Below are 22,994 nucleotides of genomic sequence, written 5' to 3' on the forward strand. Positions count from 1 at the left end.
ATAGTAAGTGCTTGATAAACACAGATGTTAGTATTATTCTCCCACGAAATTTTAAGCTCTTTGAAAGCAGCCTTATCTCCTTATCCCCAGCACCTAGCAGATAAGTGGGTGCTTAACAAATATATGTGGCAGGAATGAATAAACGCGTGAATGACAATTGCCATTTCTGGTTCGGGTTTCTCACAGGCTCAGGGAGCACAGGAACCCTGTCCGTATAGCTCAGCGCTGCACCCGCACCCCGTCTCACCACAGCCTCGCTTCTGGCACACACACTGGGTCAGAACGTGCAGGGGGACGACCCTCTGCCTGGACTTGCTCATCCTCCCTGCATGGTCCTCTCTCAGCAGAAGTCAGAGCAGTGGGAAAAATCCCTGGATGGAGTCCAGTGCTATCCCGTCCTTCTGGGTCTCCCTTCGTGGACGAGGGGCAGGCCAGCACCTCCCTCCTCTGGCAGCCTGACCACAAAGATTCTCACTCCCAAGCGCCTCCCCCATCAACCTGAGAGCTCCTGAGGCTGGGGCTCCCCTCCTCTGGGCTCTTCGCCAGCCCCCTACCTGCCCCCATACCTGAGCCTCTCCTTCCACTGGGCTCCGTTCGGGGGGTTGCCTTCTGACCGTGGGGCATCTTGGGGGGCTTGTGGTCAGGGGTGGGGGCTGGGCCTGGGTGGGCCTTGCTCCCACAATCCAGGTCAGGGATGGCCTTCAGCAGCTCTGCCTGTGTCTCCTCCAGAAGCCGGTTGATGTCCTTGGCGCTGTACTGGGTCAGGGCTGCCCGCTTTTCCTCCCAGTCCCGCTCGGCAGCCTTGAGAGGAGGGGTCGACAGTCAGGACTGAAGTGGCTGCCCTGCTCCTGGACCTTTGGGGCCTCAGCCACACATGCAAGGAATGGAAAGGAAGCCTCCCGTTTGGTCCGAGCCTCGGGCTTCTCCTTGAGTATGACATGCTTTCCCTGTGAGCCTGGAATACCACCTTCATTACAAACTACTCTTGGGATAAACTTAGACCTGCTTTTAGACATTCTATTCTGTCTCACTGAGCACATAATCTACTCTTATGCTAACACCACACTGCCTTGATTATCATAGGTTTATAATATGCTTTTCTGTCTAGCAGGACTAATGTCACCCTCAGTATGCTTCTCAGACTTCCTCCTCCCCCAGGAACAAGTCCCCACGTGTTGGCACCTGCCAATCTAGGACGGTGGTGAGAACGTGTGAGCCTAGTTCTGGCCCCCCCCATGCCGGGCCCAGCACCTCAACAGACACAGCCTTGTCCACGCTTCTCTTGCCAGGAGTGTCCAGGCCTTTGGTGGGGTTGCCCGCCTTCGGGGTCGGAGGGGCCCCCTCGGTTTGCCCGCTCATCTCGTGGAGCTTCAGTGGAGGGCTGGGGGGTGGCATTTCAAAGTCCAAGCTCTTGTTGAAGTCAGTCTCGGCTGTAACCTTCTTGGGGGACTGATTCAGGAGGTTGCTGGGGGGGTGGCCACGCACCTTCGTCCACTTGCCTGGGGTTGGGAGAGTTGGGAGCAGCTGTGAGGCCTGCAGGGTGGTGGCCCCATAGGAGGGAAGCCTGGCCTGGGGGAGGTGGGGTTTGAGGAGGGCTCTGGGATCTTGCAGGACAAGTGGAAGGGCCTGGGGGGAGGAGTGACTGCATCCGGCAAATGGGAGGGCCAAGCCTACAACATGCACGGGGCCACAGATCAGAGCTGAGGTGCAGATCCAGTGGGCACACCAGTGAGCTTTGTGGGAATTGGGATAAGGGGTCAGGTTGACTTATTGATCTAGCTCAGCATGTGACCTCACTGGGAAAGTGGAGGTCAGAGATAAGAACTCAGGGATAGTATGACCTTCGGATCTGGGCCAGCGTGTCTGTGACCCCACGGCAGCGCTTGAGTAGCCCATCCAGGCGCTGTGGCTCCTCCTTCAGGAACTTCACTGCCTCCACCTCCACACGCAGCACCACCCGCATCTTGCTCTGCAGGCCTGGGAAGTGAGCTGAGGGGAAGGGAAGGAGTGAGCTGGGGAGGGAGCAGCTCCGAGGACTGGGAGGACAGGCAGTGGGGTGGGGGTAGGGGTGCCCCCAGGCTCACCCTTGAGTTCAGTCAGCGTCTCCCCGAGCTGCTTCAGCACCAGCGCCTTCTCTTCCAGCTCGGGCCCAGGCACCAGTCGGTGGTTGTGGGACACGTCCCTCTGGATCTTCTCCACCGACTTCTCCAGGTCACTGCAGCCACACAGAAAGACCCTTTCAGCCCCTCTGGCCCCAGCCCAGCCCCCTGAAATTGGGCAGCTGGAAAGAAATCAGGCCACCAATCAGATCAAAATTAAAAGCCATTCACCAGACCACAAGCCCAAGTGAAATCAGAAAGCCAAACTTCAGAGATGAGACAGAAGCACTCCCTAACAGGTACCCTGGGTCCCCTCTTTGAAGTTCTGATCTTTCTTAACATCAATCCAAATCTCCCTCCCGATAACTTGCATCCTATGATCCTCATTATGCCAAGGACACAGCAGAGAAATTGGCAGCTTTTCAGAGAACTGGAGGCACTTGCATGGGCCCCTAAAGCGTCTCTTTTTTTTCAGGGTGGCACTGCCACGTCCATCTACCTTTGCTCCAGTGATCCAGACACTCAGCCTCTTTCCTCAATGACAAAGCTGCTTTCAATTTTCAGATGGTTTATGCTGAGCTTGTGGGGTTTTTTTTTTCTTTTTTTAAAAATTTATTTATTTATTTATATTTGGCTGCATTGGGTCTTCGTTGGTGCGCTCAGGCTTTCTCTAGTTGCGGCGAGCAGGGGCTACTCTTAGTGGCGGTGCACGGGCTTCTCACTGAGGTGGCCTCTCTTGTTGCGGAGCACAGGCTCTAGGTGCGCAGGCTTCAGTAGTTGTGGTGCACGGGCTCAGTAGTTGTGGCTCACGGGCTCTAGAGCGTAGGTTCAGTAGTTGTGGCGCACGGGCTTAGTTGCTCCGCAGCATGTGGGATCTTCCCGGATCGGGGCTGGAACCTGTGTCCCCTGCATTGGCAGGCGGATTCTTAACCATTGCACCACCAGGGAAGCCCTTGTGTCATTTTAAAACCCTCCATATTTCTAAAATGTAAATCAGACCACCAAGTCACCACCGCCTGTTTTGAACCCGAAATGGATCCCAACATTTTTTTTTTTTTTTTTTTTGCAGTACGCAGGCCTCTCACCGCTGTGGCCTCTCCTGCTGCGGAGCACAGGCTCCGGACGTGCAGGCTTAGCGGCCATGGCTCACGGGCCCAGCTGCTGACTGTCTCCAGGTCTCAACTTCCTCACCCAAAAAAATGGGGATGGTAAGAGTTCCTCCCTCCTGGGGCCACTGTGAGGATTAAATGAGCTAACGCAAGGGGTCAGTCCCTGGGAGCTGCTCTTCTTTTCCCTCCAGCTACATCCACTGTCCTCCTCGTCTGGCTTGCTTCTGTTTAGAACCATCCAGAATTGCTGAGGTCCTCGTATGTGCTGCTCTCCCTGGGCCTCTATAATGCCATTTCTTCTGCCTAGAACACTCCATTTAGCACCCCCACACACACACGCACGCACGCACACGTGTGACTAACTCCCACTCATCCTCAGGTTCCAATGGGAACCTCTCCCCCCTTCCCTACACTTGGGGTTGGGGGTCTGCTTCCTCCCTGGAGCTCCTGTTTCCTGGGCTAAGCAACTCTAGGCAGGCAGACACCATGTCTTTCTGATTCATCTCTGATTTCCAGCACCTGGCATGGTGCCCTGAGCAGGATAAATGCCTGGTAAATAATTATGGAAGGAATGAATAAATGAAAGAAGGAACTCTGCCCAGGTAGGTCATCTCAGTTCTGTACTTGAGTCACTGATGTCCCTGACCCACATGCGGGACTCTACATACATTCCTGTCAAATCCCATCTGTTGGATTTCAGCTCAACCATCCACGTAGGAACAACTTTTGAATCTCAGTTCTACCATCCAACAGATTTGCTCCCCCTCAGAGCTCTGTGTTATCAGCAAATCTTATCAGCATGCTTTATACATCTTCATCCAACTAGCGGGTGAAAAGACAGATCACACTGGAGCCAAGGACAAAATCCTGTGAGTCAGCACTACCAGTTAAAGAGCTCTCTTGTACTAAGTGCTTATGGCCTGCCAGGTGCACATTCATCTCTTCACTTTCTTTACCTTATTTAATCCTCACAACAAATCCTGTGAGTGGGAACCATTATTACCTCCAGTTTACACACAGACAGACAGTAGCTTAGGCACTAGACTACATTTCCCAGCCTCCCTTGCAGGTAGAAGTGGCCATTCGACTGAGGTCTAGTGAATGGAATATGAGTGGAAGGGTTACACGCTGCTTCCAGACCTGGCGCCTAAAAACCTCCCATGTAAGCTCCTCCACGCTCATTTCCCCTTCCTGTTGGTTGAAAGAAAATGACCCTGTGGATAATCTTGGAAGACACATATTGAAGATGGCAAAACCTCCATTAGCCTGGGTCCCTGAATGACTGCGTGGAGGAAACCCATTCCGCTAACCCACCAATACTGTTCCATGAGAAAGAAAGGTATATTGATTACTTTTGAACCATTATACAATTTGTTATAGCAGCTAACCTAACTAATTAATTAGCTACCCTAACTAAGCTACCCTAACAATGGGCTTTGGCATTAAAAAAAAAAAAAAAAGAGGCTCAGAGAGATTAACTAACCTGTCCAAGGTCACACACCTATTTTGTGGCAAAGCAGGATCTACTCCTGTCTGACTTCAGCCATTGGGTTCTGCTGCATCTCCCTCCCACACTGGACTAACATCACCCCACACCCACCCACTGTCCCACCCAGCCTTCCCTCCGCCACACGCGAAAGAACAACTCTCTTTTGATGTGTGTGATAACCTGACTGGCTCAGGGTGGGCCAGTTTTGTAAAATGGTCACTCAAACATCACTCTGCAGAGGAAGGGCACTCAGGTAAGCCTTCAGGAGGAAATAACACTGCAACTCTCAGGCAGAAGGGACAAGGCCCGCCTCAGGCTCAATTAGCACCTCGATTTTCTGATCATTACCATCTGCCAAAGTTTGGGGGCCCATAACCTGGGCAGGCTCTGCAAGTGAGTCCGGACCAGCCCAAGTCTAGGCACTGGGATCAGAAAGTAGTGGGGTTTCCAGACCCAGGTTTAGTTCTAGAGGAGTTGAGAGGTAAGGGTCAGGACAGAGCCAGCTATATAATTTGGGGGTCCCAAAGCAAAATGAAGATTTTGCCCCTAGTTTAAAAATTAAGAATTTCAAGATAGTGACAGCAGAGCATTAAACCAAGCATGGGCCTTCACAAGCATGGGGCCCTGTGCGATTACACAGGTCACATGCTTACAAAGCTGGTCCTGGGTTGGGTCACATTATGCTCCAGAGGCCAAAAGGTCTCAGTCAGCAGAGGCTTTCCCTAAGGGCAACGTCTAGACAGCGCTCAAGTGCTTGGCTAGAAGGTCAAGTGAGTGAGCCAAGCTGAGTGAAGCACCGAATCAGCCTTTACTCCCAGCAAGATGCCAGGGGGCAAAAGGAAGGGGCAGAGTGAAGCCGAGCAAGAGCAAGTGTCCAGGGGCTGCAGCCACAGCAGGGGTAAGGATGGGCCTGCTGGCTGACTTAATGTCAGGAGGCTATGGGAGCTGGGCAGGGACGTCCCCCTGGCCAAGCCGAAGCCACTGCAGTGCTGGTGCGCAGCCCAAGCCCCACCCAAAAAAGGGCAGGAACTCCTTTCGAAGTAGATGGAGAATCCTGCCGGAAGCATATATCAGCCCCCAAACTCTCTCAAGTGAGCAGTCTGAGCAATGGGTTTGATAACAGGGCAGCGGGTAGGGAGTCTGTGTACTCCTGGAGAACTGAGGTCCCCAGGAAGCTGAGGACCAGACACTCATATGACAGGAGCATAAATACATCCTTTCATCCCTTCTGCCTCTGTACTTTTATATTTCCTTTTATTTTCCTTTAATGTCTCAGTAAAGTTCCTTTTGAAAATTCCAATCCCGCTCCTCTGTGCTGAATAAAAAGGGGCAAAAAGGGGACAGGAAAGTTGAGTAAATGGAATTCCCTTGGTAAGGGGGTTGGCAGCCATCAGTCTACTTGGAGATCTGACAAGAGTTGACACTCAGCTGTCACACTAGGGGTGATGCAGTGGCTGCCACCAGCTTATTTCCAAGTGGGATGGCCCCTTATTTCATCTCAGCCACAAGGTTTCATGAGAATCTTTGCCCTGTGCATCACTGAAAAAAACATGTACTTATAGGCTGTGCGCCCGAGACTGAGGAGCAGGGACTCTTTTCAAGTAGCCCCTTGCAAGTGATACAGCCAATTACGAGCTTGGTGAGAAAGCTGGGCTCCTCTGAGCAGCCTCCCTGGCTCCAAGTCGCTGACCAGTAGAATCCAAGTCCTCTCTGGGAAGAATTGCGAAAATCTTAATACGGGGCACAGGTGAAGAAGCTGAAGTGCAGAGAAGGGCAAAAACTATCGTGATCAAACAGCCTCTCAGTGTTGGAGCTGGACCTCAGGCCCCTTGTGCCCTGAACCACCTAGAGGGAGACCAGATGGAGGAGCAGGGCCTCCGTCTCAGACCCCAGGGACTGACCAGGGAAGGCTGTAGTGGGCTGGGGCCGCTCACTCAGTGGATGGACAGCGGCAGGCAGCTTCTCCCTTCAATGGTGCCAGACAATCGAATCTTGGCCAGACAGCCATTTGTTAAATTTGGAGCAGAGGACTGTCTTCTGTTAACCCTTCCATGTCTAAGCATTTGGGGCTCTCTATTCCTGGAGCCCTGTTTCAGCTGCACTAGGATGGGAGGAGGGTTCTCCTTGGCTATACCTGGTCTCAGAGATCAGAGAATTGGAGTGGTGGCAATTGTGACTGGTCAGCACCAAGCTGACCAAGCTGGCCACACCTGAAAGCTCCACCTGAATACTCGAGGGTCAGTTTGCACGGGTCACAGGCCAGAATGAAAGCAGGCAGAGGGCAGAGTGACATCGGGCAGCTGGACGCATGAGAGTAAGGCTGCAGGCCACGGGGAAGCCAGACTGTGGACCGTTAGGAAGCAAGACTATAGCAAAAGCAGGCATCAAGCCAGAAAAAAAGAAAACAGGAATTGTGCCAGACGGTCAAAGGTTTGTGGGTCACAGAGAAATCAGGCCACAGAGGAGAAGGAAATCAGGCTTCAGAACGTCACCTGTGATTCAGAAGGAAGGGAGCTTCGCCTCCCCGTGAAACCAGGTTGCCGGCCACCCAGGCCGCACCCCCAGCCCTCCCTCCAAAGCTGGGCCCAGCCTCACTTGAGCTGCTGGGTAATGAGCTCCTCGTCGTTGAGGTAGCGCAGCCGCTCCTCTTCCACTAGGGTGCGCTGCCGCTGCAGCGGGTCCTCCTGCCGCCGCGCCGCCTCCGACACGCGCATGCTCAGCTCCGCCTCCGTGCCCTTCAGCAGCGCGCGCAAAGACTCCAGGTTCTGTAGCTGCGGGACGCAGATGGACCGATGGACGCGGGTGGGAGGGAACGGAGGCGCGCAGCCGGGAGAGGGCTAGGAGGAGGCAGGCAGAGGAGAGCCCGACGCGGGGCAAGCTCCACGGAAGATACCAATGCTCGGCTGTGGCCGTGAGCAGCAGTGAAAGGGTGGGATGGCGGGGGGCACAGGCCGAGGGCTTAGTTCTGGGGAAGAATAGAGGCAGGAGGAGAACGGCCTGGGATAGTGGAGGGAGGAGTGCCACGTTGGGCCCTGCAGAAGGTGCAGCTGCATGGCTGTGGCGGTTAGCTGCAGCGAGGGAGTAAGATGGTGGGGGGCGGAGGAAAATGTTTCGTTCTGGGTAAATATTGAGGCAGGAGAACGGGATAGCGGATATTTGGGGGGCAAGGGGTGGCCCTACGTAGGGCCCTGCCCACCTTGCGGCTGCATGGCTATGGCTTCGATGAAGGACTCAAGCACTGGGGTTTGATAGAGCTTCCGTGGCTGCGCCGGGAAAACCGAGTTCTAAGGCCGAGTTGGGGCAAAGGTGGGGGTGGGCGAGATCTTACCCATTGCCCAGATGGCAACTCTCTGCCCCCTCTCCAGCCTGTCTCTACTCATTATTCTCACCTGACGGGCCCTGGGATACTCTCGAGGAGCGGGCGGAGCGATGCCAGGCTCCTGACTGGTGGGACCATCTGCCAGGCGGGGCGGGCCCGGGAAGACTGTGTGGGCTGAGGAAGGGAGAGCTGAGGGGATCTGGGGGAAGGGCTTCCGCCCAAGGGAGGGGAGGGGGTAGAGAATGCGGGGCAGGAAGGGACAGGGACTGCCCTGAGGGATACTGACCGGAGAAGGGGGCTCAGTGAGGTGCACTGGGGCTTCAGGAGAGCGGTGAGGATTAAGGAAAGGGGCAAGAGGGCTCAGTGAGGGGGACCCGGGCGAGGGATGGGGGCTTGGTGAGGGAGTAGAGACTCAGCGAGGTGGCGAGAGTTCGAGGAGGGTTTCGGAGAGCACCCCAGTGGGCGGCGGAGGGCCTCGGGATGGGGCAGACTCGCAGGAAGGAGTTTCGTGGGCGGGTTCTGGCGGGGCGGGGTTGGAGGGGGCGGGGTTTCAGGAAGCGGGATACAGGGCGAGGCCCCGGAGAGGGTGGTACCTGGAGCTTCCGCAATTGCTGAAGCTGGCTGCGCAGGTCATTTGTGCTGTTCTGCAGGCCACGCAGGTGTAGCTGCATCTGCAAACGGTTGATGGCAGTGGGCTGCCCCGCAGGCGTGCTGCTGGCCGAGGGCGGGGGAGGGCCGGACACTGGGGTGGCCCCGCTGCTCCGGCTGCCTGACCCGCAGGCTGCAGACAGGGACCACGAGGACGGGAGAAAGGGAATAAATCGTGAGCCTGGGGTAAAGTCCTCCCCACTCCTGACCCCACACAGCAGCCACAGAGAGACGTGGCTCTGGCTCCCTGCCCCAACTAGTGGTCAGCCCTCTGCGAGGAGCAAAGCGCCGGAGCGAAGGCATCTTGGTCTAAGGTGACTACTCATTTATCCACTGAAGCCTGGTGATGTAGCCACTTTACAGATTAGGAATCGGAGGCTCAGAGAGGGCAAGAACCTGTGGGGGAGGGAAGAAGGGTCACTCACGTGCTGAGGGGGTGGCTGCTCCATTGGAGCCTTCAATCTTCTCACTGTGGCACAGGGAAAAGATGGCCATCAGGGGGTCCAGGCCCCAGACTGTCAAAGCTGGGTGAGACCTTAACATAAACTCCTCCAGTCCCCTGATCTTAGGATGGAGTGCCAGAGAAGGGAGGCGATTCACCCAGGGCAAAATGATGAGACCTTGGCTGAGCTGAGCCCAGGGCTCCTGCTGCTCGCCTTCCCTCCCTCTTGCCCACCCACATGCCTGGGCAGTGGTGCTGGGAGAAACACCTCACCTGGGGGTCTCCGGCTCCGAGCCTCGCAGCAGGGCACTCTGCACCAGGCCAGTGAGGCTAGCAATTTGCTTCTCCATGGCCTCCATGCGCTCCCTGGGGAAGACGGTGGCTTTGAGCAACCCCATCTCTGGGCATGGGGTCCCTCCTGCCCAGCGCCCCATTCCTAAGATGGATAATTAGAGGAAATACCATTCCCTCCCCAGCCACCAGCACAGACAATTCAAAGGGTCCCACTGCCTAAGGGTCCACAGCCCACCCCCAACATTGGAAAGGCCCTTCCCTGTCTGACAGTCACCCCCTCCCTCTCCAGACTCATCTCTCATCACTGGCTCCCTAATGGGCCCCACCCAGGTCACTCTGGGTCTCTGCACATGTATTCCCCCTGCCAGCATGCCCTCCTCCCTACCCTCTCCTCTGAAGCCATCCCAGAGTCCCCAACAGCCTTGAGGAGTACACCCTCCCAAGGGAAGAACAAGTATTTTTTGCTGTGTCTCCCTCACTAGGCAGGGCGGGAACCGTGTTTGCTCAGCTTGGCATAAACAGTGGCCAGTGCAGTGCCTGGCACACAGGCCACAAGAAAGCTGTGTGAATGAATCGTTCCTTCTCACCTCTTAGCGGTGCTGCTTGAGGGCAGAGGGGGGGCAGCTCAGTGCCCTGGTTACCTCCTCCAGCCTTGCACCCTTAGCAGGGAGCTGAATGATGGGCAAGAGTTCCCCAGCTCGGAGGCTACTTAAAGAAATGTGCCTCTCTCCCCATCCCCACTTCTTACCAGCACCCCCTCCCCAGTGGACTTCAGCCGGCCCTGTGCTGGACAGCTCTCATGGCGGCACATTCTGTGTCTGAGCAGGAAAGGCACTAAATAAAGAGTTCTACTTCAGCCTTAATATTGGTTGGGGAAACTGAGGCTCAGGGACCGGATGCAAACCCAGGTCTCCAGGGTCCTTGTCTGGGGCCCTCTCGTCCAGCTCTCAGGCCTTGCAGATGAAACGTCTTTCCAGTGCCTTCCCTGCCACGGCCAAGATACTCTGGCGACCCCTCAAGGCTACTCCGGGTCTACAAGGATTCCCGGGTCTGAGAGTCCAGGACACAACCTGCCACGGACTCTGCCGTGTCCCCGCTCCCCACCCCACCCGCGCAGCCCCGGGCCTCGCCAGCGTCCCTCACCTGGTCTCCGTGTCCTTGGCTGGCACAGGCGGCCCGAACCCAACGAGCGGGCGCTCCCCAGGCCCGGGGAAGAGCTCGGGAGGGGGGACTCCAGCCGTCGAGGAGCCCCCGGTGCTGCGGGTCTTGCCTCCGGGGCTCTCGGCGAAGACAGACGAGGAGCCTGAGTCCTTGCGGAAGGACTGGCGCACCGGCGAGCCGCGGCTGGGCGGCCCCGAGTAGGGGCTGTGCGGCGGCGGGGGGCCCCCGGGGGGCGCAGCCACGTCGGCCAGCTTCTGCGGCGACGAGGGCGGCAGGCGGAAGCCGTAGCCGTCGCCGTAGAGCGGGCCGCCTCCGGCCGCCGCCTTGTACAGCGAGTCCTCCAGGTCGGACTGCAGCGCGGCGGCCGAGTAAGTGCTGAGTGAGCGCACCGAGCCGCGCTTGTACAGGCCACCGGCGCCCGGGTAGGCGAATGGGTCGCCGGCGGCCGCGGCCAGGCTCAGGCGGCCCTCGTGGAGCAGCCCGTAGGGGTCGGCGTAGAGGCCCTCGCCCTTTACCAGCACCATGCCGCCCGCCTTGCCCGCCAGGTCCTCATCCGGCTTCACGTCGCGCCGCTCCAGGATGGCGCTGGGGCTCGGGCTAACGCCCGGTGCAGCGGGGGCGCTTCCCAGCCGCTCGGCCGCGTGGTGCACGGGGCTGCCGGCGTAGGAGGGCGGGCGCCCCCCGGCGTACGACAGGCGCGAGCGGGACGGCGAGCCCGACGGCAGCCCCGCCGGTAGCCCCGGCGGCGGCGAACCGGAGGCCAGGTGAGGCGCCGGCGACAGATTGTTGAGGCGCCGCGTGGGCGATGACTCCCGCGACGCATACACCATCTCTCTCTGTGCAGAAGACAGCCCCCGAACCCCACAGGGCTGGTCACAAAGGGGGATCCCTTGCTTCTTACTTGAGGAGCCAGCAGCTCCCCCCTGACGCTTAGGAAGTCCCTTCTGTTCTCTGCCTTCCCACCCTCCTGCTGCATCTTGGGCCCCTTTCCCTTCAGGGCTCCCAGCACGGAGGAAGAAGTGGTGGAGGGAGAGGCACCAGAGGAGCGACCCCCAGCCCACCCTATGGTGGGGGATGGGAAGCGAAAAGGTAAGGGGTGGTTCCTGAGAGAGGTCTCCTAAAATATTTAGAGGTGGGTTCGAGAAATCTGATCGGACAAGAGGGGAAAGTGGCAGATGAGGGGAAGGACTCCTCCATGACTCCACAATTAATGGAGGCCACCCTCTGCTTCAGCCTCCACATTCCCTTCTCCAAAGCTGTCCCTGGTGACAAGTGGCTAGACTCTGTGCTCCTGGACCCCATCTGCCCAGCCTCCCCAATGCCCGGGGCCTCCCCAGCCATACCCGGAGGTCCCCGTTGGTGAGGTGTGAGCCAGGGAAAGCGGCGTAGAGTGGCTCCTTCCTATAGATCTTGATAATACTGCGGTCCTGGATGTCCCTGGGGGCGGGAGTGGTGCAGAGGGTCACCATCCCCCAGCCCTGTGATGAGGAGAGGAAGCTACTCCAGGCAGACGGTAGAGGGGTGGCCAAGAAGGGCCGCGAGCCCCAGCCCCTTCCTAACTCCCTGCTCAGTGGATCTCGTGCCTCGGACTGCCTGCCACCAACACACACACACTCGGCAGCTTCCACCCCGTACAGCTCCTCGGCCTCACGAGCCATTTTCAGGTTAGCTCAAGCCAAGGCCAATCAGCAGGGGTGGATGATTTAAAGGGAGGGGGTGGGGCCGGGATGACCGAAGAAGGGGGCGGGGCGGTAGGGCTCCGGGAGGAGAGGGGTTAGGGCTGAGGTTGGGTCAGGAGCGGGCTGGGGAATGACCTGCGGCGTCGAACCCCCCCTCAGAGGAGGAGTATGGGGAGGCCCACCCCATCCCCCCCGGGGCCACGCCCACCGGACGTCCTCCAACTCGTAGAAGACGTTGCGAGCCTCGTCCTTGATGAGGATGGCTGTGTTGGGCGACTTCAGCATGCCCATGGTGAGCTTCTGCGGGAACATGTGCGCGATGAGTGCGTGCAGCGTGTCCAGGCTGCTGACCTCGTGCGTGATGTGCACGCGCCGAGTCTCCTCCCCGAACTGCAGGAACAGCACCCCTACGAAGGAGACGCCGCCCTCGCTGTCAGGGCCGCTATCACCACCACGCCGGCGGCCCGGGGAGCCTTGGGGAGCCGCGCTGGTCCCGCAGAGGCAGGGTCTGAGACCGGATGCCGCCCCGGAGTGCAGGTGCACCCAGGCACTCCTCATGCTGCCGGCCCCTTAAGGCACCTCCTCGACCCCAGGCAGGTTGGAGTCTGGACGAGGAAATGGAATTGGGGGCAGGAGCAGGTGGGGCAGAAACAGAGTGAGTGGTTGCTTTGGGGGAGAGAGGTGAGAAGGGAGGGGATGAAGGAAAGGGGGGCTGCTGAAGGGGGTGAGAGAGAAGCCTAAGGGAGAGAGGAGGCTTGGAGAGAGAGGGACAGGGCAGGGGGTGCTGAGGGAGAGAGAAGTGAGGGAAGAGAGAAGTGGAGGAAAGTTGGAAAGGAAGCCACAGAGGAGGGAGAGGCCTTGTGGGGAGGAGATTGCTGGGGGGGGGGGGAAGATGGGTATGAGGGAAGGGAGCCAGAGGCTTACTAGAAAGATGGTTGAGAAGAGAGGGAGTGATAAAGGGGCTGGACAGGGTTCCAGGGTGAGCAGAGAAGAGGGAGGAGCCAGTAGCCTGGAGGGAAGATGGACAGGCAGTACCTGGAGAGCGCAGCTTCGTCTGGCTGGTTGAGCGGGAGAGGGGCAGGCTCTGTCGGAAGCGGTTCATCCTACTGAAGCCCAGGGGCAGCTCCGCCTCCGACATGGTCTCCAGTGACTCAGCGGAGGCGTACGACAGCTTGGCCGCCTGGTCTGCCAGCCCAGGCTGGGCTCCCTGAGTGTGGCGCGAGCTGCGGGTCTGCAGGGGCAGGGCGGGGCAAGAGGAACCAGGAATGACCCCTTCACTCTGCCCATTGCCCCCATCCAGGCCCAGGGAGCCCCAGCCAACCAGCCAGTGAGACACACACACACACCCCGGAGGGTCTCCTGGATTCCAGACTCGCTGTGTGGCTGCAGGAGAGTTCCCCAACCTCTTGGGGCCTTGGCCTCCCCGGGACACCCAGCAGGTAAGGAGTGGGCAAAGGACTCAGGCACCCTGGGAAGCCAGACAAGAAACCATCTGAGCGGGAGCCATGGGCACACCTGCTATTTTAAGATTCCAAAGAACAACAAGAACACAAATTTGTCACCGAGGTGAGCCGCAGAATCGTTGAGCAAATTGGGGCACTAGTTCCAGACATTAATTAAGTGGCGGATTCGCGAGCGATGAACTTATCCTTCGTGGAGTTCAGAGGGTTGGGGTGGGGGCGGGAAGCAGGGAGAAAGCAGAGAGCTAAGGACCCCAGGATCCCAGCTCTGGGAGGTATGGGCCCTCACAGAGCTGGGAACAATGTCCTGGACTTAGAGTGACTGGGAGGACCACCCCAAACCTCCCAAAGCCAGGTGGACCCCAGTTTCGCACAGACTACCTGCCTAGTACATGCAGTGCACATGCTCAGCCCACACGAGCACATCATAAGTGCCAGGCCTCAGCCCCTCCCTGCATGGCACATGCTGCCACACAGCCAACCTGCCTGGCTAGCCTCCCAGAAAAGCCTCCTCCAGTACCAACATAGCAGCCCCTTGCCCTGAAGCCACAGCTGAGGGTGATACCTGGCTGGGGCCAGGGAAGGCTGTCACCCAGTGACCACTCCCTGCCCCAGGGACAGCTCGATTACTCTCTCCTTGGGAGAGGGGACACCCTGATTTCAATTGCACTTCAAGAGCCTACTTCTGGCTGAAAGCTGGGGCTGTCACTCAGGGCCACAGCTCCTGCCAGTCTGCTCCAGCCCCTCCCCTCAAACCTGGTTGCTGTCAGAAACCCATCTATTTAAGGGAGAAAGATACTGAATCAGATCTACATCATTCCCTGTTATGTAACGTTATATATATATTAGATGTATCACCACATATACATGTTATCAAGAGAAAAATCATGTTGCCCAATTGTATTTTTTTTTAAAATATGTTGCCTATCTTCAACAGCAACAAATCATTCAAAACCATTAACACTGGTTATCTTGGGGTTGAGACAGCGCATTCCCTTTCTACTTTATACATTTCTCTGCCGGGTGAACTTTGCGCAATCAGAATGTATCATTTTTATAATTTTTTTAAAAACAGTAAAAGTGTCTCTAAAAAGGAAGTATTTATTCTCCTCCTCAGCTCCCTCCATCCCCAAGTCCTGATTAAACCCTAATTAATCTCCATCTTCATATTAACTCAATTTAATGTTCCAGTCGGATTAGCACTCTCGAAAAGAGAGAGCATCTTCCTCTGATGGACAGTGTGCCCAGCTGTCCCCAAAGTGTCCTCAAGGGCTTGGAGATATAGCAGGTCAGATTTGGGGACATTAGCGGGCATCCAGCCTCAAGCACAATGCCTTGACCAGCAGGTGGGCATGGTTCTGGGGAGGAGGGAGGCAGCGTAGCAACTGGACCCACTGGGCGAATGCCTGTGCCCAGACTTTGGACCCTGCAGCTCAGTTCTAGGCTGATCACCAGTGCTGGCCTACGCCCTTCTCTCTTCCCAGTGTGGGGAACCAGGCCTGGTCTGGTGGTCATGAGGTTGCCAGGCAACTGGAAGGTCAGTGGTTGCCAGGCTAGTATGGATGAGGGGCTACAGAATTCAGGCAAAATGAGGCAGCTAGCAGGGATGAAGAGTAGGAGGTGGCCACGGTGCCTGGGGGGCACAAGTGAGTTGCCAATAAGAAGATGGAACAAGGGCCAGAATGAAGGAGGGGCAGGGATCCTAGGGACTGAGAAGGCTGCCCAGGGAACCCTGCGAGAAGAGATGCCCACATTCCCTGCCCCACTGGTTCCTGTCTCCATCCTGGCCTCTTGGGCGCCTTTCCATTCTCACAGCCTTTGTAGAAAACCCTCTTGAGAAGAGAGAAAGCCCATTAGCATGTCTCTCCAGCCCTGGGCTGGGACAACAGAGCAGAAAAACAGTGAGACATCCAGAAGGACTTCCTGACTAGAGGGAGATGGCAAGAGAACAAAACAGTAATTTAAGCGGAGCTCTCCAAAGATAGGAAAGGGCTTCCCAAAGATCGGAAGCAGTGAGCACCGGTCCCTGGAGATGCTCCAGTGAGGAACCGACGACTCCTGGTCAGAGATCAGGCAGACGGAGCCCTGAGTGGGGCAGTCAGACTAGGATCTGAGATTCCCAAAAGCTGTCCACAGGCTAGGACAGAATCACTTGGGAGCTTTTAAAAACACTCTTTCCAGTGCCCCACATTCACTAAATCTGAATCTCTGGGGCTTGGAGCCTGGGGTTCAAGGGTTTTGACAAGTTCCCAAGGTGATTCCAGGATGCTAATAGCTAATGAGGTAAGGCTCACCATGAGCCAGGCACTGTGCTTAAGACATGCAGTCTCGCGTTTCTTCTACCTTTACAACAACTCTGTGATGTAGCTGCTGTTCCATTTTATGGAGGAGAAACCAAGGCTCAGAGAATTATGTAACTTGCCCCAGGTCACCCAGCTAGTTAGTAGCAGACTGGAATTCACCACCAGGCAGCCTGGCCCTTGGCCCCGTGCATTGAACCACTATGCTCTACTGCTTCCTCCAAAAAGGCTATATGCCTGATGCCACGACTCTACAATTCCGTGATTCTCTGATTCAAGAACTTTTCTCTGGGAGGCTGCATGCAAACAAGATGCTTGGAGCAAGAAGACACTGGGGGGTGGGCTTCCATGGTGGCGCAGTGGTTGAGAGTCCGCCTGCCGATGCAGGGGACATGGGTTCGTGCCCTGGTCCGGGAAGATCCCACATGCCGCGGAGCGGCTGGGCCCATGAGCCATGGCCACTGAGCCTGCGCATCCGGAGCCTGTGCTCCACAACGGGAGAGGCCACAACAGTGAGAGGCCCGCGTACCTCAAAAAAAAAAAAAAAAAGATGACACTGACACTAGGGAAGTCTGGAATGTATACCTCCCACCCCCTGTCATGATGCCCAGGATTTGAGGGACCAGAGACTCCAGGACGCAAGCAGCAGTCTAACTTAGTTCAGTTCCGAGCCTGGTGCCAGAGAAGAGGAGGTCCAGGAGCGTGCTCCCTTGGGGGTCAGCAGGATGCCCTTGGAGGGGACAGACATCTCTCCAGCTGTGGATGGTCCAAACTCTCCAGAGGAGGCAGGAAGACACCATCCCTGAGCCCAGCCCTCCACTTGGGCAATGGGTTTGGGGGTGTAAGTCTGTGAGTCTCTTGCCTGGCACTGACCAGCTCCCCACAGTGGAAAGTAAGAAAGGGATGAGGGGCCCATTATAGTCACAGGGCCTCCCTGGAAGATGAAGTCTGAGTTCAGAGAACAAGGCCCTCAATAAGATCACGGGGTCCACTTCCGTCCCCTGGAGCCAGCAGTCCCTCCAGGCTGGGGAAAATGCCTCTCTCATTCCCAAATGCTCTTCACGTCCTAGGGAAGCCTGAGCATCCCCAGCCCAGATCCCCAGCACGGGTGGCACAAACTCCCACACTGGATCCACAAGCCCCTGGCAGGCGAACCCAGGCTCTCTCAAAGCAGCAGACCCAGCCTGCAGTCCCACACCCACCACCCACACCAGATGGTCCAACTTTGTGCAAAGCATGTGCAGGGAGGGGCAGGGGCGGGAGAGCACATGCGGTTGTCACGGACGCAGAAGCACCACACACTGACCTTGAAACTCCAGTAGTTTGGCTGCTGATGGAAATAAGAGAAGAGATGGTTATGCGGGGGCGCTGGGAGGACAGAGTAGGGCCAGGGGCAGGTTAGAGACCCTTGGCGCTCAGGACTCAGCCCTGGGACATGGGCCCTCCACCCTCCCAGGAACAGGAAGGACGCCATGCCTGGTACATCCCATTCTTTACGGAGGCCCGGGATGGCCCTGAGCGGGCTCCAGGCCTGCTGCTGGGGGAGGGGAGAGCCATCATTCCAGACATTTATAAGCCACATAACCTAGTCACAGTAACTGTCCTCGGAGAGTTACAGGCAGGAAAAGACGCAGATGACCATGATACAGGGAACATGTGAGACACTGGCAGAGCTGAATTGGAGCTGCAGGGTCAGAGAAATGGCATCTGGTTGTGGCTGGCCAGGGAAAACTTCCCGGAAGAGGTGGCATTTTTGGTGAGTCTTTAAAAAATGAGCAGCCGGAGGTTGGGAGGAAGAGCCTGCTGAGCAGAGGGCCTGGGGAGGCATGTGCAGGGTGTGTTGAGGGAACAGTTCAGTTTGGCTGGGGTGCAGGGCCTGGGAAAGTAGCAGGTTAGGCTGCGAAGAAGGGCCTGGGGCCAGAGGAGCGCCCTTAAATGCCAAGCGAAAGAATTGAGACTTAACTGGCTGGACAAGCAGAAAGTATTTGTGTGAAGCTGAGTGGGATGGGACTGGACCCCAGGAGGGCTGATGGGGCAGGGAGTGGAAGAGGGAGGCAGGGGGCCAAGCCCAGGGCAGGGAGGCCTGTGTAACATGATGGACCTGGGTTATAGGGAAAGTGGACAGATGCCCATCACCCCACAGCACTGGGCAATGGATGGGGAGCCATGGACAGCAAGGGAGTGTCGGCAATGTTCTGTGGTTGAACAGATGAGAGGGGAGAGCTCCTTGCTCCCCTAGAATGGGGGCCTCAGGTTCCTCCTCATTCACAGTAAGCTACAGTCACCCTGCGTTCCCTGGAGACCAGAAGGCCCCTCCAGATGGCTAAGGACAAGGGAGGAGTGGCCCGGAGGCCGGATTGGTTCTTGGCAAAGCTGAGGGCACCCTGCTGACCGGTGCCAGCCTCCGCAGGAAGACAGAGGCAGCAGATGGCCTGGCCCTGGGGTGCCTGGCACCAACAGACGAGATTCCCTAGGCCTCAGAGCCACTGGCAGAGGGGACTGACACCAAGGGCCCCTGATGGGGGGAGGACACCATGGCGGGGTGTCCTGTACCGTCTGAATACTTTAGTGGCGGAAAGGAGGTGGAGAGGGGCCCTGCTGGGCTGGAGGCTTCGGATCTTTAGGGTGGGGGTGATGCCAGGCTAGGGCTAGGATGAAGAGGTTTACTCACCAGGACCATCCCCTCTGGGCCACAGTCCCCACCTCTCCCCCCAGCATTTGCTCCAAGAGAGGCAGAGGAAGGGGACAGCAAAGTCTGGGTGTCAGGGGATGCCCACAGGTGCTGAGGGGAGGGGAGGTGGGGGACTGGAGTATCAGGCTGTAGCCACAGCTGCCTGTGGCCTTGGGGAGGGGAGGGAGAGCAGAGCGAGTGGACGTGGGATGGCAGGGGGGGGGTGGGGGCAGGGTAGGCAGAGCCAGGCAGAGGGCAGGGGAAGGTTTATGACGAGAGTCATGTCTGCAGCCCCAGTGGTGACGGACGGCTCTGCAGAGAAGGCCACCGTCCCTCATCCACCACCACCATCACACCGTGTACACACAGGCCACCCACAGCGCCCACACGGAGAGCTGCGTACAGACGCGCAGACATCCTCCAGTAATGACATCGCCACAAACACACCCAGAGCAACAAAGACACGCCCACAAAGGGACACAAACACTTGGAGAAAAGCCCTCCATGGTCAGAAACAACCCCAGAAACAGAAACTCAGAGACAGAGCTATTCATACGTGGACCAACCCCATTCATACAAAACATGCACCCCCGGCCCTGTTCACACACACTCCCACAAGCAGAATCACAGAGGGCCCCCTGGCCCCTAGGGAGTCACAGAAACAGACAGAGACATGATGGATACCCATTCACACATATGTACACACATACACGCACACCAGCTGCAGAGACACACACAAAGAGAAAGTCTCGCCCCTCCTTCCCCCCACTAGCCAGGTCACGGTGCCTCTGGCCGCCTCGGTCACTGTGCCATGCCTGTGATGTCCCAGACATCATGCGGCAGGTAGGTGAACTCCTGATTCAAAAGAAGCAGAAGATGCGCCCCCCCGCCCCAAATGTCAACACGTCAGACTCAGTATGTGCACACAGCTGGGGCCCACCTCATGTCTCTGGGAGGGGGACAGGGATGGGGCCTGGTTACAGCCACGCTAGCCATGCCCTCAACCTGGGCCTGCCTCAGGCAACGCTGGGCACATCCATGGGGTGGCCAGACCTGGAAAGGAGGGCTCAGTAGCTGGGGCCAGGGGAGAGGACTGGGTGGCATCAGTGCCACAGAACAGGCCAGCCAGGCCCCACCAGCGGGTAAAGGTGGAAGAGATGCTGTTTTTGTGCTTGGTGGACTTGGAGTGAGGCTGAGATCAGAGTCCTGGGGCTTCGGGCGCTGGCTGGTCGAGTACACAGAATCCTGCCCCTCCGTCACCTCGGAAAGTGGGAAGGATGATCCCCCTTCACGCTGGCCCCACCAGCAGTGAGGCACAGAGTCTCCTGGCAACTCAGTGTCCTTGGAGGGCAAAAACCATAGTAGGGAGAGGTCCTTGGGGATGCCGTCTATCTCCCGTCTCTGTCTCTTTCCAGGGTGTTAAACCCATGGGACAGCCTTGGGTGCCTAAGAGCGGAGGGCTCCTCTGTTTGCTAAGGTAGGACTCTCCTCCTCCAATCTCCAGCACCCTTTACTCCTCACCCTCTTCCTGGTTGTCTGTTCCTCCCGTCCTGCCCCACACAGTGCCTGGTATAGAGTAGGCTCTCAACAAGTATTTGGCCATGAATGAGTGTCAAGAAAACAGGACCAGCCACAGGTGGAAGGGGGTATCTCTGCATACTCTTGTCTGGTACCATTTTCCATCTCCTGGCACCCAGTACAGCTCAGCCTTCCATGTCTTTTCCCTGGGAATTTCCCAGCACCAGAAACCCCCAGCAGGAGGGCAGAGGGCAGGAAGGGCCCAAGAGAGGTCTGGCTCGCCAACCCAAGTGAAAACCTCCAGTATTAGGGCAAAGCTGTCTCCCTCCCCCATTCTCAGAGAGGGGTGTCTCACCTTCCCAGAAGACAGTGAGACAGTGAAAAAAAGAAAGGGCTGAGTAGGAGAGGCCCTTCCAGGTAATCACTTGTAGGGAAGAGTCTTACAGGAGCTGGGGCAAAATGAGAGGTGTTCTAGGAGGATAAGATGGAAGCCAACCCATCCACTCTGTAGGGACCAGGCTTTCAGAAATGCGAGAAGGGGAGCTTCCTGGAGACCCAAGGAAGCAGCGCCAGGGGGTCCTCAAACTCCCTGCTGAGAAGAGGAAACAGCTTCTTCCCTCTGGGGGCTAAGGAGTTAACTCCCTCCCTCCTCCACCCTAGGCGCCCTTGGTGGGGTTCTTCCCTCCCCCCTGCAGCTGGTCCTTTCTCCCCCACGAAGTGCGCTGGGAGGGCGGGGCCGTGTCCCCTGGGAGCCTTAGCCCAGCCAGCTGAGGTCTCTCCCCTCCCCTGGGGAGACGTCCTCTGTAGGTTAGGTGAGTGCGTGACCCCTCCCTGACCTCGAGCCCCGAAGACGATGCATCCTTCGGAGAGGGAGGACAACCTATGGGTCGCACCCTCGCTCTAGTCCCCTGGCTCTCCGTGCACCGGCGCACACACCCACCTTTCCACTCTTGTGAACACGCGTCCACGTAAACATTCGCCTCCCGCCTCCCTTGCCCCCGCCAGGCTGGGGCTCCTTAATGCCCCCCGAGGGCGCCAGCCTCCCACCGCGACGCACGTGCACTACTCCGGCCCTCTCCCCTGTGTGCCCGTCGACATCACCTCCTACCCCTTCCCAATGCAGTGTGTGTGTGTTGGGGAGGGGGGTTGCGGCGGGGCAAGGGCGCACCCCGGAAAGGTCATGACTTTCTGAGGCTGGGGGAGGGGACGCCAGCCACATTTCAGGGTGGGGGCCGGTCCCCTGCGGAAGGCTGAGAACGAGATGGGGGAGGGGAGGGGGCGTTTCTCAGGGATCCGGAACCGCAACGGCCTGCGAGCCCCCCACCCCCAGACCGCCCCTCGGAGTCGTGGGAAGGGCCCCCATCTCCGTGCCCCCGCCCCGCGGAACCCGAGGCGACTACCCCGGCCCCCGCAGCCGCTCCCCCTTACCTGCGGCCACAGGTGTATACGCGGGGTTCTCAGCCCCAGGTCGCGCGTCGGGCGGGGGAGGGAGGGCAGCCCCCTACTCCCACCCGTCCGGGGTCTCCCCTCCCCCGGCCGCCTCCGCAGCCCCAGCCGCCGGTGCCCTTTGCTGCAATGAGAGAGGCGCCGCCGCCGCCGCCGAGAGGGCCCGGGCCCCGGTCGCCCCGGTAACCGCGACTCCACCTGGCGCGGCACGGCGCGCCGCCGTGCACATCCTCTCTCTGGCCCCCTCCCTGGCGCGGCCCCGCCGGCGCAGCCCCGCCAAGGAACGGCGGTGGCTGGTGGCTGCGTCGCCGCGGTCACCCGATACGCCGGCCCGCCGCCCGGGACTCGGGTTGCAGCAGGAGGGAGGGAGGTTAGACAGCCTAGTGGAAGCGGGGGAAGGGCTGTGGCTTGGAGTCTGGCCTCCGGTCCCCTCTCAGGGTCTTCTTAAGGCCCCAACCCCCAACGATCTGGCCTAGGGTGTGTGTGGGCGGTGGGGAAGGAGAGTGGCCTGCCTCCCGACCGGCCACTCTCTGAGCTTACAGTCTCTCCCTACCGGAGTCTCGGCTGTGCACCGTTTCCGTTCTAGCTCTCCCGTGACTCAATTCCCAGCCAAGTCTGGGAGGCCTAGGATGCCTAAATTTCCTCCGTGGCCTCTGATCCTGCTCTGCTGTGTGACTCTGGCATTTGCTGAACGTCTCTGGTCCTGCACTTTACAAAAAGGAGCCTCGTACCCAGCCATGGGGAATGGGAAGTGTGATAAGCGCTAAGTATAAAGTGATGACAAGATCCTGGGCACAGCCACTTTTCTCTGTACTTCAAAGCCCTGGGGTGAAGGTCCCTTCAAGCTCTCGACTCTTTCCTCCATCAGAGTAGATTCCAGATGTGGACAGGCCTGGGACCCCATAACCTGGGACATCAGAGCTCACCAAGTCCAGCCTCACTTCCCTCCATCACCCCAACTCGAGACGCTCCATCTGCTCTATCCAGGGAGCGCCTGCGTCCTCTACCTCATCACCATCCCTGTCCTAGCCCCACTTTGACCTCCACCGCACATGTGCCCGCTCAAGGTGAAGCCATCCCACTTGCCATCTAGCCTTGGGCGCAGACACATCTCTGTTCCCTAAGTTCGGTCAGTACAGGGCCAAGAGGTGGGAAAGGAAGTGGGCTGGGTGCCCTGTGAGTGATGCCAAGCATGCCAATCTCTTGCTAGACTTGAGTTACACACAGCTAAAAGTACCGTGCTCTGGAGCCTTGTTTTTTCCTAGGCTGTCACATTTTTCCTTCTCCTAATTCTTCTTGAAAAAGTCAAGGCTTGCTGCCCCTCTCCAGGGGGAGCAGGGTACGCAAGGAAGAGAAGAT

General features: G+C 57.9%; 1 protein-coding gene across 1 annotated transcript in view; it reads right to left on the reverse strand.

Moving 5' to 3' along the window:
* The window catches only part of SRCIN1 (SRC kinase signaling inhibitor 1), a 64,224-nt gene that overhangs the window by 13,596 nt on the left and 27,634 nt on the right, over positions 1-22,994 (reverse strand). Inside the window, 14 exon segments of the mRNA XM_029213033.1 lie at positions 567-801; positions 1,252-1,473; positions 1,475-1,499; positions 1,842-1,989; positions 2,085-2,215; positions 7,293-7,468; positions 8,610-8,797; positions 9,090-9,133; positions 9,380-9,472; positions 10,544-11,397; positions 11,905-11,998; positions 12,449-12,647; positions 13,276-13,471; positions 17,307-17,330. Coding sequence (XP_029068866.1) covers positions 567-801; positions 1,252-1,473; positions 1,475-1,499; positions 1,842-1,989; positions 2,085-2,215; positions 7,293-7,468; positions 8,610-8,797; positions 9,090-9,133; positions 9,380-9,472; positions 10,544-11,397; positions 11,905-11,998; positions 12,449-12,647; positions 13,276-13,471; positions 17,307-17,330 — 2,629 coding nt within the window.

The sequence above is a fragment of the Monodon monoceros genome, unplaced genomic scaffold (assembly GCF_005190385.1).
Source record: "Monodon monoceros isolate NGI ecotype Baffin Bay Population unplaced genomic scaffold, NGI_Narwhal_1 Super_Scaffold_9, whole genome shotgun sequence".
Lineage (NCBI taxonomy): Eukaryota > Metazoa > Chordata > Mammalia > Artiodactyla > Monodontidae > Monodon > Monodon monoceros.